The following is a 19,229-nucleotide window of genomic DNA, read 5'->3' on the forward strand; positions in this document are numbered from 1 at the left end:
TTACCTGAGGTCATTGCTCTTAAGGGTGAGATAGGTATTTTTTAATTTGAGTTCAGATTGTTGCTATAGCCCAAGTTGCATACATACACACATAGACACTGCTGAATAAGGCATAGAAAGACAGCAATGGTTCCTTCACAAGAAGGCCTGTGATTAAATTCACTATTGTTTCTGAAGTACTCTGGTACATGAAAGTTCTTGGGCATCTGGAACGACAGGAAATCACTTTGATTTATTAAGCAGGACAGCTATTAACCAAAGATGTATTCTTTATCAATATGTGTATTTCACTGCGTAAAAACAATTTTAAAATTTTTTCATTGATCTTGATCCAAGGAAAGATGTACTTAAATCAGTGCTTGTTTTTTAGGAAACCATAGCAAAAGCCAGAATGTTAGCCTCAGAGCGTGATGCTTTTATTCAAAGCAATCATTATGCTGTGGACTCCATTATTCCAAAATGCAGTGAACTTCATCATCTTTGTGATGCCTTCACCACTGAGATAGAACGCAGAAGAAATCTTCTTAACAAATCTCTGGAACTGCATGACTTACTAGAGAAGGTAAATCTAGTATGCAACAGTTGTTTCCCGAAACCTCAGTCAAACAATTGTCATAATGGTAGGTAATGTTATCTCTGTGTGCTGGAAGTTTTCTCTTTAAATAGCTGAATACATGACAAGGTTGAGGTGTTTTAGATTCTTAGTGTATGATGCTGACATTGGTGCATTCTGAGCCTGTTCTTTTCTGTTTCTAGTCTATGAAGTGGTGTGATGAAGGAATTTACCTGCTGGCTTCCCAGCCGGTAGATAAGTGTCAGTCTCAGGATGGTGCAGAATCAGCATTACAGGAGATCGAGAAATTCCTAGATACTGGTGCTGGCAATAAAATCAAGGAGTTGAATAAAATTTACAGAGAGTATGCACACATCCTCAATGAAGACCTAAAGGTACCAGATGATGTTTATGTATCTGTGTGTCCATTTGTTCATTTTAGAATTGCTCTCTTGTACTGCCATTGATAAAGCTACATAATCAGTACTAGGAGTTATACCTGTGAACTGGAAAGCCAACACATTTCCGTGCCTGAGTCTCATCATATCTTTGGATAAGCATCAAGGGCTTCAGAGACTTTTCATAACTACTTCAATTTTTCAGACAGTAAAATTGCTTTTAAAAAAAAATTCTCCTGCGTGAATATTTATCATTTTTTTATGTAGCAGAAATGTGCAATTTTTTTTTTTAATGTTTTCGTTTTCTTCTTGGTTGATCTCTTCACGTAACAGAACCTTTAGACACTCAAAAAAAATTTTTTTTAATTGAAACTTGAATCTCAGATTTCTCTATAGTAAGCACACAAAATATTTTTGAAGTGATGTTCCAATTGTTAAGTGTACTAAATCACAGTAAATTACACCTTGTTAAGAGTGAAGAGTTAGTGTAATATTTCTGTATGTGGTATAAAAGTAATTGCAATTTTAAATCTATATGCTGTAGATGTCAAGGTAGCTTGTTGCTAGGTCTCTGACAGGAATTTAAAAATTATAATCAATTGTTTAAATTATTTTTTTAATTTAAGTTGGTTTTTATTTCCATGGCAATGGTAGGAGCATGTGCAAAAGGTTTTCCAGAAGCAAGAAAGTATGGAAGAAATGTTTCAAAAGCGGCAAGTAAGTCTTAAGAAACTGGCAGCTAAGCAGACACGTCCTGTTCAGCCAGTTGCTCCAAGACCTGAAGCATTTGTAAAATCCCCTTGTACCTCTCCAGGTAAGTATCAGTATTAGCCTTTAATTTTTTGTGCTATGCTGAGAAACTTAAAGAAACTTCCAGCCATAATTTGTGGTTGCATGAGTATCTGTGTCAGATCTGATCCAGTTCTAACTTCTGTGTGATTGTGATTTACATGTTTAGGTCTTCAAAGAGAAAATACGTCCAACTCAGAAAGCAGCGCGCTTCGGAGGGTAAACTACAGAAAAGGAAAGGTATTTTTTTTTACTTTGCATTTTTCACGCATGCACTACTTGAAAAAGTCATAGTGCAACAGAATATTCAGGAACTCTCAATAAGAAAGAAGGAATTCCACTGAAAAAGGGATGGCATTCTACCAGTTGAAGTAACGCTGGTGAAACAGTTATGTGGTTTAAATAGGGGCTGCTTTGTTGCTGGGCTGGTTATGAGGGAAGGTAAAGTATATAGCTGCCAATATTAGGAAAAATGTTAGGGGCAGCAACATATTAAGTCTATGAAGAGGAAACATTTTTTTTATTTGCCTGTAGTAAGTGGCTACTCTTAAAACCATTGACCATGGAGAGGTAGTTGTCAATGGCTCCAAGACAGCTTCACCTGACCTAGTGGATTGCCATTCCCAAGTGGGGATGGTATTCCTGCCCTGCATCCAGCAAGGGAAGTATCCTAACAGCAGCAACAGAAACAAGTAGTTCCTCACTGGTTTGGAGAGTTGAATCAATTCAGCAAAGGTTCAGCAAAAGACAATGCAAGGAGGAAGGCAGAACCACATGACCAGGATGGACAACATTTGGAGAAAAGGGGTGGTTCAAGGAGGGGTTGAAAGCAGAACCCCTCTCTTTTTTCAGCAAGCCATAGTTAGGTTTAGCCATTCAGTAAATGTTTTAAGAGTGAATTTCTGTATCAGGTTAAGAAGTAACCGGAAAGTTAGCACAGTACCTTACTTTTAGCTTGGAAAACAGACTAAGGCCAGTGTTGCCTACAAGATTATGCTGGTGCTCTGATGTCTTCTTGAAAAGGGGCTTTGAACCACCACCTTTTCTAAACTGGCCTCTGATGGAGAACTTCCCACGTCCAATGTTGTGTGCTTCAAAACCTTCAGGCTGACTTGAATTTTTTTCACAGCATTCTTGCAAACTGCCCTCATTTTTAGTGGAGTACAGTCTTTCCAGTGGAAAGTGCTGAGCACAAAGCTCTGTATCTTAAAGTGTTCTTCCCACATCTGTGATGCCATGATTATTTTTTTCATTGTTTATTTGTTTCCTTCTTTAGAGTGAAATGACTGAACTCCATCAAAGCAGAGGAGGATCTACAATGGATGATGAAGAAAACCTAGCTGTGTTACGGCAGTAAGTATATTTTGATAAGCAAAAGTGTGTGTTTTCTCTGATCTGGTTCCAGCAAAGCCTGAGTTTGGCTAAGGATTTGATAAAACCAGTATACTTCTTTGAAATAACCCTCAGTGCTTTTTGAAATGCATTGGCTATGCTCTGTGCACAGAGGAAGATATTTTATGCTGCCTGGAGCATTATTTAGAGTTTGAGTAGTAACAGACTCTACCTTTGCTGCAGTGAGGTGATGCTGTGGCAGGACAACTACGTATTTTCATTTCAGAGATGATACAGTTTTGAGTAATAAGCCTCCTGTAAATCTGTTGAAGGTTTTGGTCTCCATGCTTTGAGACTTTGTCTTTTTATTGGACTCTTTTTAGTTCCTGTTTTCATAAAGGTTATCAGAAAATCACTTGTATAAAAACTGAACAGCATCATTTATGTTACAGAAATTACTTAGTACCACCTGCAATGCATATAGCAGACCTTGCATTTTTACCTCTAAGCTGGCTACTTAAATGGTCTTTTTACTGTTATAACCTTCTGTTACATCACACAAAATCACAAGGGAAGGAGTTTTGGGGGGAAGTATGATTCAATGCTTGATCATTAGGGAAATGAAACTTAAAGCATCATCGAGATATTTAAAGTGTTCCCTAAATGCCTCTAATTTAAAATGACCAGTGTAGCTTTAAGTCTGTATTTGACAATCCTATGCAGCTCCAACTCCAGCTCCCATAATAGCTGCAAACACAGCATAACCAGGCTTTGTACGTACAATGATAAAACACTCCACTGCTTCAATTCAGTTACTACAGTGCTTAAGCTGCTAGATTTGACTTTTTCCTGTTCAAACACATTTTCAAAAATTTCAAAATGTTTTAAAAATACATATCCCTCAGCAAGGATATATGAGCTGCCGAAAGGAATATCCATGGAACATCATGTTTTCCATTACCTGGAAATTGTTCTTTTATTGTCTGAAGTATAGAAGAAACACAGACAAAATTAATGTTGCCTCATTACTTTGCATAAGTAAATAGGCCCTCCTTAATTATCATTCTTTGTCCACAGGCATGTAATGAATGAACTTATTGAGACTGAACGAGCATATGTGGAAGAACTTCTCTGTGTTCTTGAGGTAAAGACTAAATTTCACTGTGGATATTAGTGAATCTCTTGCATTTCATGGATGCTCTTATGTTTTCCTTACCACTGTAAAGCCTCTGTTTGTTCTGTCAAGCAGTGTGATCATTATATTTTTCCTTTCTCATCATATTTTCACAGAGACAGCAGTATGTGACTTTTTTTCTAGAAATAGTCATACAACTAGGATTTTGTATTAGAAAGCACAAATTGAGCAGAAAATAAGATATGCCGTAGTATTTAGGTGGAATCATAGTGAGATTTGTAATGATCATTAATTCCTGCAAAAGTTCTTTCCAGAGTCTTGGGTCAGTTCCAGGAAGGTCGTGTGTCACACAGGAATGTGAATCTGCATCAAGAGACTCCTGTGTCAGAGGAGAAAATTTGTTTCTTACATCTTTCTTCGCATATCTTTAAGTGATCTTCCACATGTGTTGGGTACAACTGTGGGAACAGGTTTCTTTTTCATTACAGGCCTTGTAATAATCTGCTTATAAAAAACCTGCAGTTTTTCTGGTTGATTTGTTGGGAGTGTTTTGTTTGTTTAGTGTTTTTAGTGTTTTGAGAGAATGCAGATTAGTGACCTCAGGACCAGAGGAGAACAGTGCTGGGCTAAAGCCACCTGTGTCCTTATCTGTGCCAGATAAACAGACAAGAGAATGTGTGCTTACATGACAAGTGGAAGATGTGGGAATCTAAAGCTACTCCATTTGATACCAATTCAAATGGAAGTGCCTTAAACAGAATTTTTAGCTTAATTGTTTCTGTTACCTGCACAAGTAAATACAGTCAGCTTATTCCTTCATAATAATGGCTAAGACAGGCATGAAGGCTTGTGTGTGTACTGGAATTTGGGCTCTAAATTCAGATGTGTAAAGCCTTAACAAAAAGAGTATGAGCTGTAATTTGTAAGCAGTATGGGAATGCAGAGCCTTTACTGGGTGAAGATTATTGCAAACGTTTCATCCTCACTTATCTAGAATTGCAGGAATTACTCAAGTGTCTTTTTAAAGACTCTGTGTGTGTCTGAGTGGGGTGATGGAAAAACAGAATTTGTATGCTTCTTTCATGGTTAATACTGAGCTCTTTCTTGTCTGTCAGCCTGAAGGCAGACTGCCTTGTTAGAGAGAGAAGTACTGCAAGTAAAGGGAGATAGTCATTGTGCCTCTCTCCTGTGTTGTAGGGTTATGCTGCAGAGATGGACAACCCCTTAATGGCTCATCTAATTTCACCAGAACTGCAAAATAAGAAGGATATCTTGTTTGGAAATATGGAAGAAATTTATCACTTTCACAACAGGTGAAGATTTGCATTTTCTTCTAAGAACAGCATTTGGATGAGATTCTTTACTTTGAATTTTAATTTAACTCCTTACTGAGTTCAACTTATCTATCTGGCATGTCAACATTGTATTGCACAGAAGAGGAAAAGCAAAATATCTATAAAAGATGACCAAAGCTGTGTGAAACTGCATATTTGCAGTAGGTAGAATTTTGCATTGTGGTCGTCTTTCTGAAGCAAGATATTTGGATCTGGTTACAAGATAATTAAAGTGGGCTTTATTTGGGTTTCTTTTTTTTATTACTTTTGCTATGGAAAGTGAATTACGGTTCTAAACCACAAACTCTTACATCTTACATTTATATTTAAATAATATATAAAATGAATATATAAAAAGCATATGTATTTATATATATTAAAATATATTTTGAGTGACCTCTCTGAAGTCTGAATCCTTGCTGCTAGAGGTGTATTTCTTCATATGATAATATTTAAATTCATAGGAAAGAGAAATTCATTTTCAAGAGGAGTTAAGCCTATTAAGTAGTTGTTTCTTATTCAGGTAAAACTGAATGAAAGTTTTGCCACTGATTTTTTTAATTTGTTTTTTGGGTGAGTTTCCCTTTAGTTTTGGGAAGGTGATTTTTGGGTTGTTTGGTTTGTGGTGGTTGGTAGTACTTGGAAGCAAAACCCAAACACTTTAAACTGTACAAATCCTGCTGCTGAATACATAAGGAAGGGAAATTAAATCCCCCTTCTTTCCCCAACTCTATATTTGATTTCAGTTGCAGCAACAGTAAGCTAAAAGAAATTGGTCAGAATATTTGTTTTAATTTGCTAACCCTTTTAAAGTGCATGATCTAGAAGAATTATGTTTTGTAGCATTACAACTCTGTTTCCAAAAGTTGAGAGAACTCATTGCGAGACTGTGAACATTATGACAACTTTCTTTAATGTGTGCTCTAAGAAAATTCTCTTCCTCATAGAATATTCTTGAGAGAACTAGAAACCTATGTGGAATACCCAGAACTAGTAGGACGGTGCTTTCTGGATCAGGTATGTGTTGCCTTTTGCTGGCACTTCATTCACAAACCTCTTTAGGACTGCAACACATGAGAGTGCTTCTCATGTAGCAATTGCCACCACATCCCCTTTGTTTGTCCTGAGCATGTAATAGGCTGAGAATGTAGATGTTATTTGAGGGTTATTTTCCCCTGTGCAGCACAATTAATTTTATTAGGAAAATCTACTACCTCGTTAAAAGAAAACTGCTTTTTTAAAGTGGCAGTTAGGAAAGCATGAAGAGGAATCATGCACTGCATTTTTTCTCATCACTATAAATGGTTGGTTTACTTGGTTTGATTTCTTTATTGGATTGTTGTTGTTGTTGTTGTTTTCCGTTTTCTTTAAAGAGGACCTCAACAGAGTAAGTCCAAAATATTTTTATTCTGAAAATAGAAAGCTATGACAAAATTAAACTTTTTTAATTGGGGATGTACTAAACAATGAGACTCAGCTGTAGTATACTAAAGGCTAAATAAGAATGTGTGTATGGAAATCAGTCTCCTGTTGTTGCTGCCTGTTGATGCTCTAAAGCTCCTGGGAGGAGCCGTCCCTCCCCCTTCTGTTTACTGGCTACATCCATGGAGATGCTGTTTCCTAAAACTGAGGGATGGAGGTACTTCTGTGCCTGCTGATTTCCTACCTGGTCTTTCCTTTGTATCTGTGATTACTATGACATTTTCAACACTCTTTATTTCTTTTTGCTTTCAACAAGTGCTGAAGTAATGCTATTTAATGTCTGAAGTAATAAGGGAGAACAAACTGCTTGGTTAACCTCAGTGTGACTCCCAGTGAAAAACGCATTTGTGAAAGGAAAATAAAGAAAAAGGACAAAGTCTTTTTTAAAAGCTGCACAGTGGGTCTCATGGCTGGGCAGTCAGAGATATTTTTCATATTGTAGTAGAAATATATTTGTAAATATAACATGTACTTCTTCATAAGGTGTTTAGCATTCAACTGAAGCAAAAATTAACAGGAATATTTTATTTTGAAAGTCCCAAATTAGTAGCCGTTACAAAATCAGTGATTTTGCAATTCCTTGAGGCATCCCAAGCAAAAAACAATGATTCAATTTTTGTTGGTGGTTGTTTTTTTCATAGCATTATTGCAAATGAAAAAAAATGTTATGAGCTTTGTCTATTAAAGTCATAGGAATTTATGAACTTTTTGCTTGTCTCCACAATTCCAGATGGAAGACTTCCAGATTTATGAAAAATACTGTCAAAATAAACCTCGATCCGAAAGTTTGTGGAGGCAGTTTTCAGACTCTGTATTCTTCCAGGTATGCTTGCTTGAATGCCTAAAATAATGGTAGGTTTGGTTTTGTTGCGGTCTGGGTTTTTTGTTTGGTTTATTTTTTCTGAATTTTCCCAAGAACAAATAGCACAAATACTGATTAGTGTCCTGATGAAATCCAACACTGATTACAGGAATGTCAAAGAAAACTCGACCACAAGCTCAGTTTGGACTCATACTTGCTGAAACCCGTTCAAAGAATAACCAAATACCAATTATTGCTAAAGGTATGTATTTCTAAACTACAATGCTAAGCACATTTTGTGCATTTGTTTTTTTAAATGCTGCTTCTCTCAGCCTGCTGGAAAGAAACCTAAAAGTTAGTGAACAGATGTGTAATCAGAAACACACACATTCCAGTCCATCAGTTTTCAGCTCAGTTCTTTTTTCTTTCAGTCAAAAAACTTACAATAACCAAATGTTACGCAGGGACATCTTTTGTAACTGCTTTTGCCCTTAGATTTCTGCTGAAAAGAAGGTGAAAAGTTAATGAGGGAAAATCAGAAGGTCCAAGAAAACTTTAAAACAAAGAAGATAGAATATCTGAAGTACTTGTTACTCTTCAGTAATAGTCACCCCACCCATATTGCAGGAACGTGCCTTGCTGGGCTTAAAGAAATGCACTTGACAGAGAGCACTGTATGGTGTTCGTGTGAAGGATGCTGTTGCGATTCACTTAAATATGCTATACTGAAAGAGCAAAGTAAGAGCAATGTACTCTAATAAATTTATTTAAATTAATATATAACATTTTGCCATGTTTGAACTAAGAAATATTCATCACAAAGACATGTTATAATAATTGTATTTAACAGGAGCTTAAAAATTTACCTCGAACCAGATTTACTCTTGAGTTACAACTGAGCTGTTAACAGCCTTTAAAGAATTAATTACGTTAGGCTTCTGTAAAGAGAGGAGAATTATAAAGGTTTTTGACTTAAAATATCTTCACTTTCTACAGTCTATGAGTAAATCCTTCTTTTCATATTGTGAAGTCAGAGGAATCCCATATGAACTTGCAACTGTGTTTTTTCTATATCAAATTGGAAGATGCTGCTTCACCAATAATCCCTTTAGAGAAGGGATTATTTTTTAAATGTGTAGATAATACTCAATGCAGTAAGTTTAAATCTGTTGTTAGCATGCCAGGCCTTGCCATAATTAAAAGAGTAAATTAAATTTGACTATGTTTTTAAATTTGTTCACTTCTAAAAGTAACAAATGAAAGAAAAACCTATCCCTTTGTTTGACGATTGTTGGTTTGGTTTGGTTTGGTTTGGTTTTGGGGTCTTTTTGCAATTGTGATGAAAAATGTTTGCAAAGTTAGTCTTGTAAAATTCTTACATACAGCTTACAAAAACTCTAGATGAACAAAATATATTTGGCTAATGAGCAGGAGAAATTAGAAGTAAATCTTTAGGATCTATTGAGTTCCAGTCAGTATTGAACTAACTAGATTATATGGTATAAAGCTGTACTTTGCTAACTTTAAAATCACAGTCACAGAATGGTTTGGGTTGGAAGGGACCTTACAGATCATCTCATTCCAACCCCCCACCTAAAATTCAGTGTTAAAATTTGAACGTTCCTGGTTGCTACTGTTTCAAAAGCTAAGTGTGTTCTCATTCCCTTGCACTCAGGAAATGCTAAAGTACAGTAAGAACTGTGAAGGTGCTGAAGATCTTCAGGAAGCACTAACTTCTATACTGGGCATTCTTAAAGCAGTTAATGATTCTATGCACCAGATAGCCATTACTGGCTATGATGTGAGTAGCAGTATTTTTGCTTACTTTTAACTTTTTTTCTTTTGGTTTTTTAGATATATGTACAGCATTCCCTATACTGTGTACTAATAATGAGAAGAGTGTTCTACAAAACATGCCTTTAAACTTAATTGTGTAATGAAAATAATGGAAAAGGGATCTCTTTATACTCTTTTGAAGTTTTCCTGCTATGACTAATATTTTCCTCTGTCTACCTAAGTGTTTTTTCTTTGGTCTTCTGGACAGTGAGTGAGAAACTGAAAACTCTCATGAAGAGCCTGGGTTAGTACAGCTGAATGGGTGTGGCCACTAAGTTTTTATATCTATATGTAAAATTACACCCAAAACTTTCAGTTCCCAAAAAAATAACAAAACTCAAAACAATACATAAGCAGATTTGGAGCAGAGTTTGGGGGAAAAAAACAACCAACCAAAGATGTGTATTGTGGTTCCCTCTCTCTGTGGTAAGTTCTTGTGTCTCTGCTAGAGGTACTCTCAACTGTAAAATCCTGCCGGAACAGTGTCAGCCAGTGAAAATTATATGTAAAAATCCAAGACTGACTATATTTTTATTGCATTTCCAAATCCAACATAAACACTGGTATGAGAGATTATTGGGAACAACAGACTTGTAAAGACCTGTTCAAAGTATATATTTTAATCTGATGTTATCTCTGTAGTTACAAATATCACTGGTTTTTTGTTCCAGGGAAACCTTAATGAGCTGGGCAAGCTTTTAATGCAAGGATCCTTCAGTGTCTGGACTGATCATAAAAAGGGTCACACAAAGGTGAAAGATTTGGCACGCTTCAAGCCAATGCAGCGACACCTCTTCCTCCACGAGAAAGCGGTCCTGTTCTGTAAAAAGCGAGAAGAAAACGGAGAGGGATATGAGAAAGCACCTTCTTACAGCTACAAACACTCCTTAAATGTAAGACACTGATCAGTCCTGAAGGTCAAGGGTACTGAGGGCTTAGCCTGTAGTAATACATCATTCTAGTTTTATCTCTGCAGACCTGTGTTGCAGCATTGTACTGGGAACTTCACCCTTTCAGACAAACCTGGCTGGTGCTGCAGGTCTGTGTTATTTTGTGTTGCTGTCTGTCCAGCTGAATGGCAGTTGCATTAATCACACAGAAAATGTAGAGCAAGGTAGTGTAAAAAACATGTAGGATTTGGTGGTCTGGATTTTAAAAGCAACATTTTGCATGTCAGTCTCAATGTAATGTGCCTAAACTCTTCTTCCCTCCAAGGTAGCCAGGCTGGTACAAAGCACTAAATCTCTTATGCAGATCAAATATTGTTAGCTATTCTTTTCCTTGTGCAAGAAGCCAGATAGGGTTTTCCTTTTCAGAAATAAGGTGCCAAAGAATACCAATAGCTGCCTGCTTCTGTTTTTAACATAATTGCAATGCAGTAGGTCAGCTTCTGTTCTCTTTGCTTCCAGATGGCTGCAGTTGGAATAACAGAAAATGTCAAAGGTGATGCAAAAAAATTTGAAATCTGGTATAATGCAAGGGAAGAAGTTTACATTATACAGGTAAATAACATGGCACTACATTAAAAAAAAAAAAAAAAGGGAGAGAAAAAGAGGAGAAGGAATCTAACCTTAAGAAGATCTGGAGGTTTTTTTCCTCTGTTATATCACTAATAGTGTGATGAGGAAATGTAGGAAGAAAAAGAAAACCTAAATCATATTTCAATGGAAGAGTCTTCTGGGGGAAAAAAATAATCATGTCTTACAATGCCCATAGAGGATATTGTATACACCATTACTACAGCTATCACTGGAGTAGTGGATGGCTTGGGAGATGAGGTTGGACTGTAGCACATGCATAACCTCTGCCTCAGCCTGTTCCAGTGGCTACAACCAGTTTCTGTTCATGGAAGGACTGGAGGGGGAGCTTTGTCTGTCCGTCTTGAAGGATTCCTCTGAGGCTATGCTTTGGCATGCAGCTGTTTGTGTAGTAAGTATTCTGTGCTTGATGGCTGATTGTATTTACTTTTGGATAGGCACCAACCCCTGAAGTTAAAGCTACTTGGGTGAGTGAAATAAGAAAAGTGCTGACAAGTCAACTGCAGGCATGCAGAGGTAAAATACTTTGGAGATTTTTTTTTCCAAATTTTTTTTAATGTGTTTTCTCTCTGATCTTCAAATCCTGCCCTGTAGATCTTCCCTGTGTAGGACACAAATCAATATTAATAGTTCTTTTTCCTTCCTCCATTACAGAAGCTAGTCAGCACAGGACACTAGAACAAACACAGAGTTTACCTCTACCACTACCAGCATCATCTTGTGCAAGGTAAGTGTGTTGTAACATCAGCCTGGCTGTCTTGTGAATATGCTCGTACATCTGGTTTGCAGCTCTTCATTGCTCCTACCCCTTAATACTCATCCTTGTGTTTTAAGGTTTTGGTTTAGTTCTCTTTCTACTATAAAGCTGTAAAGCTGGGAGTTTAAACATACCCAGAACTGTTAAAGTGAGCAGCAATGGCATGGGCTTTGCCAATCAATAGAGAATACCACAGAAATGTAATTTTCTTCACCAGCAAAATTCTGGTGGTGTTATGTGTCTGCTTGTTGAACAGCTGATTATATACATTACACTCCAGATAAGAGAGTTTTATGCAGCAGCCTTTTTCTTCCTTCACTGTTCTTTTCCTCTACCTGGATTAACTTTTTCTTCCTTTTCCAATGTCATGTTACCTTCCCTTCTGTCTTTTCCACAGCAGTATCTTTTCTCTGTCCCTTGTTCTTTTACTCTTATTTGCTTTATTTTTAGCCTAAGTAATGTGTAAATTCCTCCAGTGCCCCAATTTCTGGGTGAAGTTTTTCTTTCTTTCCATCCTTCACCATACCAACCTATATATTCTTCTATTCCCATCTGTTGTTCTGCCCTTGCCTGACACCTCTCTTCAATTCTCTGCTACTCTCTGGTTTTTCATATGTGTATATGTCTATCCATAAGCCCATGTGCTCATATCCATATGGTGTGTGCTCAAATATGTACTGGTAGCTCTCTGCCCTGAATCTTTTATGCATCTACTTATTGCTCAGGGAGAATTCCCCAGATACATCATATTTACGGAGTGTCTTTCTCTATGCCATTCTCAGATGGAGTTGTGATGGGAATGCACTGCAAGGTCCCTCATTTGTTCCTGTATTAAGAGCTTCTGAAAGGCAGAGTTTATTCCTTTATCTTTCTTCTTTTTTTCCTAGTACATCCAGGAGGAACCTGTTAGCTGCAAGTGAGTGGAAGTTGTCCTGAGCCATCTGTCCAGTAGCTCTCACTGCCATACTACATGGGATTGCAGTTAGTTAGGAGAGGTGTTTCTCATTTCTATGTTCTCAAGGTCTTTACATGTACAATCACCAATGACTTTTTCAATCCTGGAAGCTACAGTCTGGGAATCTAACAAATAAATGGTTTTCAGCCTATATATCTCTATGTAGAAGCCTGTGATTGGATTGATTGTCTTCATTTTCTTCTAATAAACAGTCCTTCACGAAACCACACCAGAAATACCAAAAAACTGGAGGAGAAGAAAGCTGATATCACAAGTCTAGAAGGTTGTGGCACTACAGTAGCACCAAAGTACCCCGAGAAAGGCAAAGGTGAGTTTGCCCATACATGCTGTGGTCTTTAATTGCAAGGAGCATGCCTGCACTGCAGATGCACAGGCAGATCCACCAGCAGAGTAGCCACGGTAGTGCAGGGGAGGCAGCAGGACTCCTGAACAAGCAGGGCTTTGTTGTTTACAGCCCTAAGGCAGCCCACCCACAAAGTGCTGCCCACGTTGCACCAGTGTGCTGGTCCCATCTGCCCTTAGCTTGGGATTGATTTCTGCATTCCAGTGTGTGGTGTGGACAGGCCCAAAGCCATCTTGAATGGATGGTAGGCAAAAGCACGTGGGAACTATTTGTTACAAGGCCAAAGTCTGCAGTAGGTCTTCTCTTAGAGCTGCCCAGCTTCTCGGGGTTCTCTTTGTCTGAAAAAAAATTTCTTGGTATTATCTGGTCTAAAGAAAGGTTGTTTTGTTTTGTTTTTTCTCTTTAATTTTTTTCCCATCATGGAAATTATTTATTGAACCAGTGGCAGTACAAGCCTATGCACAGCAAGAACAACCGGACACTTGTGTTGTACCTGGATTTTCAATTGTCCTTTCTCATCCTAACATGCAGGGTCCCTGGCACAGCTGCAAATGACTTTTTGTCTTGATCTTTTCATGGCCTTCTCCCTTTTCTTTCTGTGTCTCTCTCTTCCTTTGTAGACAACACTAGCTCTACCTCAGAATGCTCTATACTGTCAAAAAAGTGCTTTACACTGCAGGGCTTTACTAACCTCAAAAGTCAGAAAGGTAATTTAAAAAAAAAAAAGGCTAGACTGTTTTCTGTGTAAAGCTGTAACTGAAGCATCACTTTGTATGTGTGTGTAGTGTGATAGGTTTTCAGTGTACACACTAGCTTGTTCTTCCAAGGTCAAGCTAGGTTCCTTAGTTGGTGCCTCTGACAGGGAGATTTCAAGGGAAACAAGCTCCAGAGTGGGAGGGGGAGATGCAGCTAGGAAAAGTGGGGCTGTGGAGATGCAAGGGAAGGAGCACGGTTTCCCAGTGCCTCCAATCTCACTGTCAAGGCCAAGGGCGGAGTTTATCGTGCCCCATTCCTGTAGAAAAACTAGAGGAAGGAAGTTGTCTTCTGACCAGACACCTGGCCTGCTTCTAGCTTCAGTGGATCTGCCCCAAGTGCATTTCTACTTGGCAAAAAGGAATCAAGGTGATTCTATGAAGGATTTATAGAGGATTTTTTTATGGGCATCCTTGCTAACAAAACTCTCAAAGCATAAATAACTACAGCAGAATGTGTCTGACGTTGTTTTGCTGGGTAGAAAAATAAGTAAGAATTTCCCTATTCTTCCAGAAATGGTCTTTGCCTCATTTTTTCTAAAACAGGCAATAAGAGTTTGAGACCTTTCTTGCTTCCTCCTGCCAAGTAAGCACACTGGTACAGTCACTTCTTGCTTTGAAGAGCTGTCTTTGAACAGTCTGAATTGCATTAAGATGATGCCACTTTCTCAACAGCATGGTAATTTTTTTCCCCCAAGCATCTTTCCAGAATGCCTGTTTAAAACCCAATTACCTTTGAGTTCTTTCTGGAGAGACTCTAGGGTTGTGTATCTAATGCTAATGAGGTGAGCACTAATGTCCCATGCTTGCCTTGACAGAAACTCCATCTCCTTCTGCTAAAAGCCAGACATTGCCAATGATCCTTCTTACAGGACCAGGTATTGCTGTAGCACTAGATTTACATAAAAATGATTGCTTAATTTGGTAATGTTTGTCTGAAATTGAAGTAAATTGTATTCAGTTGATGTCTACTTAATTTAGAAAGGTTTACATATATTTTCATCTATTATGGTAAAATAAATTTGTCAATGTATCTTCATATAACTACTTGTAAATAATTAATTCCTTCTGCTGCCATGCACCAGTGACAGCTAAAATTAGATTACAGAAATCCACTTGTTTTCCAGTGTAAACTCAAAGGTATTTAGCATGCAATCCACCTATTCTCTTTTTTCCAGTTCTTCAATATCTCTCTTCTGTGTTTTTTACCTATTCATACTCCTGCAGCTTCTCCTACCAGTCCTGACAAAAAAGCCAAACGGCACGAAGTAGTGAGTGACCCAACTCCTTTTGGTTTAAGAGGTACAGTGATGCCACATCTTGTACTCCACAAGTACTCACACATCCCTCATGTAATATGTTACATCAGAGTGCTGGGAATACCTGTGTGATGCTGTTGTGTGCAGCACTGTTGACTGGATCTGTATATACTGTTTTTGATAGCACAACTGGTTGAAGTTTTACCTTGGTTTTAAATAAAGCAGCATATGGGTAACTAGTTTTTAGAAGACAGTGGGAAAGAGATTTGTTGCTGAAGAAATAGCCAGAAACTGGGTGTTTAATGGAATTACAGGATTGTCCAGCTGCTCTGCAACCATGGTTTTCCATGTGTTAGAATCCTTCTGTCACTGTACCCCTTGTGGAGAGGATTTATCTTTTAAAAAAGAAAAAAAATTCCAAAAGTCAGATCACTGTCATGTGGAATTTCCATTTTAGATCTGCATTTATCACTGCAGTCACCACCCTGTTGCATCTTTCTTTGGGTGATAGTAGGCAACTTTTACCACCCTGTGAACCCCAGATTACTTAACTGAACCCCTTGCAGCAGTTTGCCTCCCATCCTCCCAACTCACAGCTAAGCAGAGCATAGAAAAGCATTTCAAGTTAACCCATTTCTAACCAGCAGGGCTGTTGGTGAAGGTTTGAGTGCAAATCCCTAGGCTGATTAACTAGAGTAGTAGAGCGTACAAGGAAAGCAATTCCCCTCTTCTGACTCTTTCCACCACTATGTCCTTTAGAAAATATTAGTCTAAAGGTGAGCTGTTTCAAACCCTACCATCAGCCTCCTCTCCAGGTTTCTGAAGTCTTTGTCTTGTCTGTGGAAATGGTGCAAGCTCAGCTGCTGTGCTGGCAAAACTGCAACACTGTTCACCTTGCTGAGCAGCAGGCAATGTAATCCTGGGCTAGACAGGTGCAGAAATTCCACAAGGGTGCATATGAGAGTTACAAGGTTATTTTTCTGCAGGTAGCAGGCAGAACTCTGAGATCTCCAGGTACCATGGAAATTCGGAGGGCCCAAAAATGTCTGAAAGAAAAGGGTGTTCTGTGGCCTTTTCCTCAGGTGCTGGAATTTTCCAAGGAAGAGAATCACTTGATCACTGCTTATTTACAGTAAAATTATTGTGTCCTTGTAACAGGCTTATCTGATTTGCTGTTCTGTCCCAGAAGCATCTTACTTTATGAAAGTGCTAAACCAAGTAAATTAATTTAAAACATCTATTAACTTCTCCTTCTGGCTTGCATCTTCCAATCTCTTTTCTGACACTTTATCTCTTCTCCTTCCCCAACTCAAAGAGGGATAAGCAGGGAGCTGACCCAGGTGTTTCAGGATGAAACTGGGGCAGGTGATGGTCACAGTGCCCAGTGCAGGGTGCATGGCCCCCATTCATTTCCTTTCACTGCTGTGTTGCTGTGATTTATGCTGAAGTGAGCTCAAGCAATATGAATTAGAATTACATATTGTAGGCAGATCATAGCTCTTTGAAGAAACCTGTTTGATTATTTCTGAAGAGAAGCAGTTAATGAATTCTTGGTTTTCCTGGCATCATTATATCTAAACTCATTTCTGAATAACCTTGTCTTTTCTCAAGACTGCCTGCCCTTTTCCTACCTTTCCTGCCTTTATAGGGAGCTCTGATGTTAGTCCCAGCCTGCAGAATACACACACACAGATTGAATGTTCACGCATAATTTCGGTGCCCATAGCTTGCTAATGTGAATACTACCATGGTGACAACTTCCCTTCCCAGGAGGAGATGGGCTTTTTTATAGACTTGTTAATTGTGGAGTGCCAGCTTGTATGAGGAGGAGTACTATTGTTGGTATGGCAGGATCAGGCCAGTCTGCTCTTAGCACATCAGCACAATATAAGAAAAGAAAGAGGCTGAGAACAAGAGCTGTTACCCAAAATGTACCAGAAGAGCAGGCCAGTGAGTATGAGGTTACAGGCACTTAGAGCGTTAGGAGAAACCAAGTTTTCTTTTGTTGCATTGTTCTTAACTTGGAAATAACAGAAATGGTTTCAGCTGTGTCCAACAAGATAACTACAAGATGTAAGCTTCCAAGGAAATTTTCATGGAATACAGCAGAAATTTATTACTCAGTTTCTTCACAGATGGAAGTTCATTCTTAACCCTGGACAGGGCCAAATGGGTCAGTACTTCTAATCTTGTGCAGGTCACTCACCAGCATAGGCAAGGTAAAAATCCCACTCTGTTGGTGTGCTCTGGGTGTGATTCCTTTCTATGATTTCTTTGGCTTTACTCTGCACTGCTCAGGTTTTTCCTAATGCACTGACATGACCAGCTGGGCGACAAATGCCTCAGGAGCAGTGATAAGCAAAAATGCTGGTGCTTTCTTAATTTAACTAATAGTTACATAAAATGGGAAGTTTGTTCTTCTTTTCATTCTTTTCATTGAGTTTCACTGTTGTTACTATTTTGCTTGAAACGAAAGCTTGCTTACAAATACTTGTCTTTTTTGACTTTTTTTCATTATGAGCTCAACACATTTATTAGTAGCCGCTGAACTTGGTGTAAAGCATCCCACTAATAAAAATTAATTTAATTTTATTTGAAAGAGAATTTTGTGCACTCTGGATATGATTCAGCTTTATGAATAAATTAAATGCTTCACCCTGAGAGAGAAAAAGCAGTAGGAGTCAGGCAGGAGATTGTTGTGGTGTTTGTTGCAGTGATGTAACACCAAGATAAGTCAGAGTAATTAAGTATTCTTGTGTCAGCCTGAACATTCATAAATAATGGGCTACCTTGTCAGGTGAAGTATAGAGTGCTTGTAGCTTGTGTGGAATTTTTTGACAGTTGTTAACAGTGTGAAGGAGGCAAGGCTCATCTATCCCTTATTCCAGCAAACCAGTTAGGTGGCTTTGCGTGTTCAACCTCTTCCCAGAAAGTGTATGTTCCTGTCTTCTGCTTCCTCCCAAGGAAAAACAGTATCTATATCTCGTTCATCTTTGTATAATATATATTTATTATACAAATATTTATATGTATTTGCCTTTCAGTTGGAAATTTGCATTCTCTCCATTCATTTCCCTTCATATAAATCCAAAGGGCTAAATTCACTTCCATGCATAGCCACAACTCCACTTACTCAGATGGAAGCAGGCCAACTTTTGCCAGCAGTGAATTTCACCCAGTGACTGTAATAACCTCCCTGTGTACAGTTTTCCTCCTGTTTATGCTGATCACTTACGAGCTTTTCAGTGGGGAGAATGTTTCTCCCAGTCAGTGGCTCACTGCTGCGAAGTTAACTGTTGGCTGTTCCTTCCCCAAGGTTGGGCCAAACCATCCCATTCTCTTGATGCATCTGAAGAAAATGATGGCTGGTCTAGTGCTGAAGAACCGCTGAATTCATCGGATGCGGAGGAAGAAGGAGGAGGAGGGGGAGGCGAGATGAAGCTGGTAACCAGAAATGCTTTCCTATGGAGCTAAGCAAGGGGTACCAGTACAGCGTGTGTGCCAGGATACAGAAATGCTTTTGCAGCTGGCAGGAGGGGAAATGTCTGCCTTGAAATGCTCAGCTGGGCAAAATTTCCAGGGCAATGGAGAAGAACCCCTTCTCTTAAATCAGCCCCATTTTTGTACCTTGGGGAGGTCCCTCTGTGGCTTTGCACACCTGCAGCCCAGTGAGTCGTGGCTGCTTGTGCCATGGTACAGCAATCAAGTGATGAGAAGTTCAGCTACCATGCCAATAGACTTCCACACAGACACCATGGCATGGGTTTGCCAGGTTTTCTTTTTCTTCTGGTTTTATTTTCTGTAGACACATGAATTAATTGTTGTAATGGGAACATTTCACTGAATATTTTTCAGGATATGAGAATTAATGTATTGAATTTGCATGCAATCAGTCAGCAGAATTTTACTGCCCCAGTATTTACACCATCTTCAGCATGTAGGT

General features: G+C 38.5%; 1 protein-coding gene across 18 annotated transcripts in view; it reads left to right on the forward strand.

Moving 5' to 3' along the window:
• MCF2L (MCF.2 cell line derived transforming sequence like) overlaps positions 1-19,229 on the forward strand; it is a 157,121-nt gene that overhangs the window by 135,068 nt on the left and 2,824 nt on the right. For 11 of the 18 annotated variants that reach the window (XR_006017851.1, XM_042038886.1, XM_042038877.1 and 8 more), the window contains 20 exons: positions 371-562; positions 757-948; positions 1,606-1,765; positions 1,910-1,980; positions 3,017-3,093; positions 4,150-4,216; positions 5,405-5,520; positions 6,489-6,558; positions 7,754-7,846; positions 7,995-8,087; positions 9,501-9,626; positions 10,333-10,554; positions 11,071-11,163; positions 11,637-11,715; positions 11,854-11,926; positions 13,124-13,239; positions 13,896-13,982; positions 14,846-14,905; positions 15,255-15,329; positions 18,603-18,730. Coding sequence is in view for 17 of the 18 variants with exons in the window: in XM_042038886.1 (XP_041894820.1) it covers positions 371-562; positions 757-948; positions 1,606-1,765; positions 1,910-1,980; positions 3,017-3,093; positions 4,150-4,216; positions 5,405-5,520; positions 6,489-6,558; positions 7,754-7,846; positions 7,995-8,087; positions 9,501-9,626; positions 10,333-10,554; positions 11,071-11,163; positions 11,637-11,715; positions 11,854-11,926; positions 13,124-13,239; positions 13,896-13,982; positions 14,846-14,905; positions 15,255-15,329; positions 18,603-18,730 (2,190 nt within the window). In the remaining variant the exon portion in view is untranslated. The remainder of the gene's footprint in view (positions 1-370; positions 563-756; positions 949-1,605; positions 1,766-1,909; positions 1,981-3,016; positions 3,094-4,149; positions 4,217-5,404; positions 5,521-6,488; positions 6,559-7,753; positions 7,847-7,994; positions 8,088-9,500; positions 9,627-10,332; positions 10,555-11,070; positions 11,164-11,636; positions 11,716-11,853; positions 11,927-13,123; positions 13,240-13,895; positions 13,983-14,845; positions 14,906-15,254; positions 15,330-18,602; positions 18,731-19,229) is intronic. The other 7 variants (XM_042038982.1, XM_042038997.1, XM_042038913.1 and 4 more) reach the window with 6 other exon arrangements.

Source organism: Corvus kubaryi, unplaced genomic scaffold, assembly GCF_017639235.1.
Source record: "Corvus kubaryi isolate FWS band 111438036 unplaced genomic scaffold, C.kubaryi_AGA036_p1.0 133, whole genome shotgun sequence".
Lineage (NCBI taxonomy): Eukaryota > Metazoa > Chordata > Aves > Passeriformes > Corvidae > Corvus > Corvus kubaryi.